The sequence below is a fragment of the Dipodomys spectabilis genome, unplaced genomic scaffold (assembly GCF_019054845.1).
Source record: "Dipodomys spectabilis isolate Male_0828 unplaced genomic scaffold, ASM1905484v1 ptg000227l, whole genome shotgun sequence".
In the NCBI taxonomy this organism is placed as follows: Eukaryota; Metazoa; Chordata; class Mammalia; order Rodentia; family Heteromyidae; genus Dipodomys; species Dipodomys spectabilis.
Genome location: NW_024870904.1, coordinates 3,882,795 through 3,888,137, shown reverse-complemented (window position 1 = coordinate 3,888,137; position 5,343 = coordinate 3,882,795). Strand labels below are relative to the sequence as shown.

The window sequence follows — 5,343 nt, the reverse complement described above, 5'->3', positions numbered from 1 at the left end:
GCAAGCTGCAAACATTTAATGTAAGACAAAAGCATACCTGCAGCATAATGAAATTCCTGATTGGAATTCTCATGACCTAGGTCTAATTTCTTGATGGAAATGTGCCATTACAGAAGCTGATGTCATTTGATGATGTGGCTGTGTACTTCACATGGAAGGAGTGGCAGGATCTGGATCCTGGTCAGCGGACCCTTCACAGAGATGTAATGCTGGAGACCTATAGCAACCTAATGTCCTTGGGTGAGCAAAGGTCACTTTTTCTTGGAAGATCAAGTGCTTTTATTTTAGTAGACATTTGACTGTTTATGTTATCTAGGTATAAGATTCCAGTCCATTCCCAGCTAAAAACTGCTAGTATAAAAGCCAGCCAAATTGAGGTCTGGGAGCTTGGTGTTGTTTGCCTTTGCACTACTGCATGAACCACAACTCCATTTTGGCTTTTGTTTTGGGGTATATTCTGGGTTTCCTTGCCCAGGTTGGTTTCAAGCCTGCCACTTCAGATCTCATCTCGTCAATGAAGGATTAAAGTTGTAAGCCTTTGAACCATAACATTTTCTAAAAACAAACAAACAAAAAAAAAAAAACACTAAAAAAGATTCCAGTCCATGGGAAGTGTCATTTCTTTGTAAGGGAAACTTCAACTTCATTATATGTAACTCAAGAGCTAATTTTATTTTCAGTCTTTAAGATTTCTAATCAATTTTGGACAAAAGTTCTAAACTATGATCCAATAATAGGAGACTGACTTCCCAGACTTGGGGTAATTATTATAGGTGGATCTACAGTCTAGATAAAATATACATTACTACTGACAGTATGATCTGGAAATCAGTAGGTGAAAGTGTGTATTTGTAAGCCAAACTTGACACAGAGTTTAGTGCATCAAGATTGGAATTCTAGATACTCTGGAGGCTGAAATCTGAAGATTTTGGTTTGAAGCCAGGAACTGTGGAAAAGTGACCATGAAACTCTTATCTCCAATTAACCATTCAAAAACTAGAATCATAGGCAAGACTCAAACTAGTAGAATGCTAGCTTTGAGCAAAAGAGCTGAGTTCAAGCCACACAATGCCACAATAAACTCAAAGCTGGGGGCAACTCCACCATGGAGTAATTAAGAATAGAGAAACCATGGGCTGGGAAGATGGCTCAGGGATAGACAAATTCCCTTGCATACTTGAGGCCCTGTGTTCGATATCTCAGCACCACATAAGCAGGGAAATAAAGCTAGAATTGGTGTTGTGGCTCAAGTGATAGAGTGCTAGACTTGTGCTTAAGAGCAGAGAGACAGCTCCCAGGCCCAGAATTCACGCCCCACAACTCGACGGCCCCCCACAAAAACAATTGAGAAACCAGATTTAGGAGCAACCTTGTGAACAGGATGTCTGCGACCTTACATTAATGATGACCCAGCAAGAGCAATTGTTCTCCACTATTTCTTATTCACAGGGCACTGTGTTCCTAAACCTGAATTGATTGTGAAGCTGGAGGAAGGTGCAGAACCATGGATAAGAGAAACCTCAGACAAGAATTTTACAGGTTGGTTAAAGCATCTTGAATGGTGATGATGGATCCAGAGCCCAGTGGGTCTGTTTATATTGAGCGGTATGGAGCAATAGTATTCCTAGTGCCTCTGAGTCATGTGTGGCAGAGAACTAGGTGATCCTTTGTCTCAAGGAATTGTCAATCCAGAATTCACATGGAGACACACTGAATTTGGTGTGCCAGTGTAGGCAGTGTTAGCAATTCCCTTTTTCTGTAGAGAAGTCATTCATAAAGAGAAAAAGAGAATAAGAAATGTAGAAAGGAGATCTCATTTTCTTTTAAACTAGTATTATGCAGGTAGGAGGAAAATAGGAGTATGCTAGGGCTGCTATCCTCTGATGGGGACAATTTCTTATCAGTGGTGCTGGGCATAGAGGGTGATTCAGAATGGAAGCATTAAGAGTATGGAGATGAATAATTTCAGGAAATATTTCCTGGGAAAACATATAATAATCTAAAATACAGAAAAACATTATTTTGCACTGTAAAATGTCAGTACTACTTTCTTAATTACTACATTGCAGAGAAATGTATATGTTCTGCATAAAGCAATGTTTTGATATTTGAAAATCTACTAAGAAAATGTGAGGAAATATCGTTATCGTAAGGAATTTGTGGGATTCATTTATGTTTTTGTCTATTTTTCTATTATTCATTTTAGATGTCCCAGAAATGGAGGATGTGATTAGCACCTGTCAGGAAAGTCACAATAAATATCTCTCTGAAGTAGCAGTCATGAATAGTAACCCAGGGAAGGAAAAAGTGAGACTTATAAAAAGTTTTCATTTGAGCTCCATACAGAAGTCAGAAATGATTAAGAATAATGGGAACTCCTTAGGGATGAGGATAGAAAAGGTCACTGGGTGTCAGAAAATGGGTGTTTTCAGTGAACCTGGTAAGATGTGTGCTGCCTATAGTCCTCATGTGTCTTCTGTAGTTGAAGAATATAAACAATGTGAAAAGTCACACACTGTTGTCCCTCAGAGAACACACACAAGAGAGAAACCTCATGAATGTAACGTGTGTCGAAAGTCTTTCACCAAGAAATCAAAGCTTACTGTCCACCAGAGAACACACACAAAAGAGAAACATTTTCAATGCAACATTTGTGAAAAATCTTTCACCTGCAAGGCATATCTTACTAGACACCAGAGAACACACACTGGAAAGAAAATTTATGAATGTAACTTAGGTGGAAAGTCTTTCTCCTGGAAGTCAACTCTCACTGTCCATCAGATAACACACACAGGAAAGAAACCTTTTGAATGTAACGTGTGTGGAAAGTATTTCATCCAGAAATCAAAGCTTACTGTTCACCTGAGAACACACACAAAAGAGAAACCTTTTGAATGTAACATTTGTGGAATGCCTTTCTCCTGCAAGGCATATCTTACTAGCCACCAGAGAACACACAAAGGAGAGAAACCTTATGAATGTAACATGTGTGGAAAGTCTTTTACCAAAAAATCAAAGCTTACTCTCCACCACAGAACACACACAGGAGAGAGACCTTATGAATGTAACCTGTGTGGAAAGTGTTTCACCCAGAAATCAAATCTTACTGTCCACCAGAGAACACACACAAAAGAGAAACCTTTTGAATGTAAGATTTGCGGAAAGTTTTTCACCCACAAGGAATATCTTTCTACCCACCAGAGAACACACACAGGAGAGAAATTTTATGAATGTAACTTGTGTGGAAAGTCCTTTACCAGGAAGTCAACCCTCACTGTCCATCAGATAACACACATGGGAAAGAAACCTTATGAATGTAATGTGTGTGGAAAGTCTTTCACCAAGAAATCAAAGCTTACTGTCCACCAGAGAACACACACAAAAGAAAAACCTTTTCAATGCAACATTTGTGGAAAATCTTTCACCTGCAAGGCATATCTTACTAGCCACCAGAGAACACACAAAGGAGAGAAACCTTATGAATGTAACATGTGTGGAAAGTCTTTCGCCAGGATGGCATACCTTACTGTCCACCAGAGAACACATACTAGAGAGAAACCTTATGAATGTAACATGTGTGGAAAGTCTTTTACCAAGAAATCAAAGCTTACTGTCCACCACAGGACACACACAGGAGAGAGACCTTATGAATGTAACCTGTGTGGAAAGTGTTTCACCCAGAAATCAAAGCTTACTGTCCACCAGAGAACACACACAAAAGAGAAACCTTTTGAATGTAAGATTTGTGGAAAGTTTTTCACCCTCAAGGAATATCTTTCTACCCACCAGAGAACACACACAGGAGAGAAAATTTATGAATGTAACTTGTGTGGAAAGTCCTTTACCTGGAAGTCAACCCTCACTGTCCATCAGATAACACACATGGGAAAGAAACCTTATGAATGTAATGTGTGTGGAAAGTCTTTCACCAAGAAATCAAAGCTTACTGTTCACCAGAGAACACACACAAAAGAGTATCCTTTTGAATGTAACATTTGTGGAAAGTCTTTCACCTGCAAGGCATATCTTACTAGCCACCAGAGAATACACACAGGAGAGAAACTTCATGAATGTAATGTGTGTGGAAAATCTTTCATGCAAAAGGGTAACCTTACTGCCCACCACAGAACACACACAGGAGAGAGACCTTATGAATGTAACCTGTGTGGAAAGTGTTTCATCCAGAAATCAAAGCTTACTCGCCACCAGAGAACACACACACAGGAGAGAAACCTTATGAATGTAACACGTATGGAAAGTCTTTCACCAAGAAGTCATACCTTACTTGCCACCAGACAACACACACAAGAGAGAAACCTTATTAATGTAACATTTGTGGAAAGGCTTTCACCTGGAAGTAAAACTTCACTGTCCATCAGAAAACACACATGAAAGAAACTTTATGAATGTCATATGTGTGGAAAGATTTTCAGCTAGAAGCTACACCTTACTTTCCACCAGAGAGCACACACAGGAGAGAAATTTTATGAATGTAACCTATGTGGAAATTCTTTCACCCAGAACATACACCTTTCTGTCCATCAGAAAAAATCCCACCAGAGAGAAATGTTATGTATGTAGTCGGCATGGAAATTCTTTCATCTGGAAGGCAAACCTTAACATCCATCACAGAACACAAGGAGAGAAACCTTATGAATGCAACCAGTGTAGAAAGACCTGGAGTTCACAGCTTAACACACATAAGTTGATTCACACAAATGAAATAACTTAGGATTGTACCAAATGGGGAAAGTCTTTGATCCGTAAGAAAATTGAAATTGCAATACAGAACCAATACAACATAGAGACCTTATGATATAGCTGATGTGGAGTCCTCCAACTACAAGACACAGCTCAGAGTATATCATAGAACACCCAAAACACACAGAAACACAGACACATACTCTCACACACAAAGAGGAGAGAAATCATATGTAGGAAAATATGGAAAGGTTTTCAAGAAAAAGTCCTAACTCAGTTTCCATCAGAGAACAGACACAGATGAGAAAATACAAATATATCAAATGTGGATAGTCCTTTACTAAGTATTCATAGATCCAAGTTCATATAACACACAGCAGAGAAATCTCAAAAATATTACAAATGTGGAAGGTCTTTGACCTGAAAGGAATATCTCAGTGTTTATGAGAGAACTGACTCACATAGGAGAAAAGAAAGTAGTGCATAGAACATATGTGAAATGACTTTCAATCAGAACTGAGTCCTCATCATATGTGAGATCATACACAGGAGAGAAATTATGAGTATAGAAAACATTTTGCCAGAAGTCTTATCTGTACAGGTATCAAAGACCTGGACACATGACAGAATTTCTGTAAATAT

The 5,343-nt window shown here is 38.8% G+C and overlaps 1 protein-coding gene across 1 annotated transcript; it reads left to right on the top strand.

Annotated features, from left to right (window-relative positions):
* Window positions 1-2,973: 2,973 nt before the first annotated feature.
* LOC122123235 (zinc finger protein 33B-like) lies at window positions 2,974-4,167 on the top strand (the record flags this gene model as incomplete). The annotated part of the gene is made up of 1 exon (XM_042697619.1): window positions 2,974-4,167. A coding segment is annotated over one exon (1,194 nt), but the record flags the coding sequence as incomplete, so codon positions are not given.
* Between the last annotated feature and the right edge of the window lie 1,176 nt (window positions 4,168-5,343).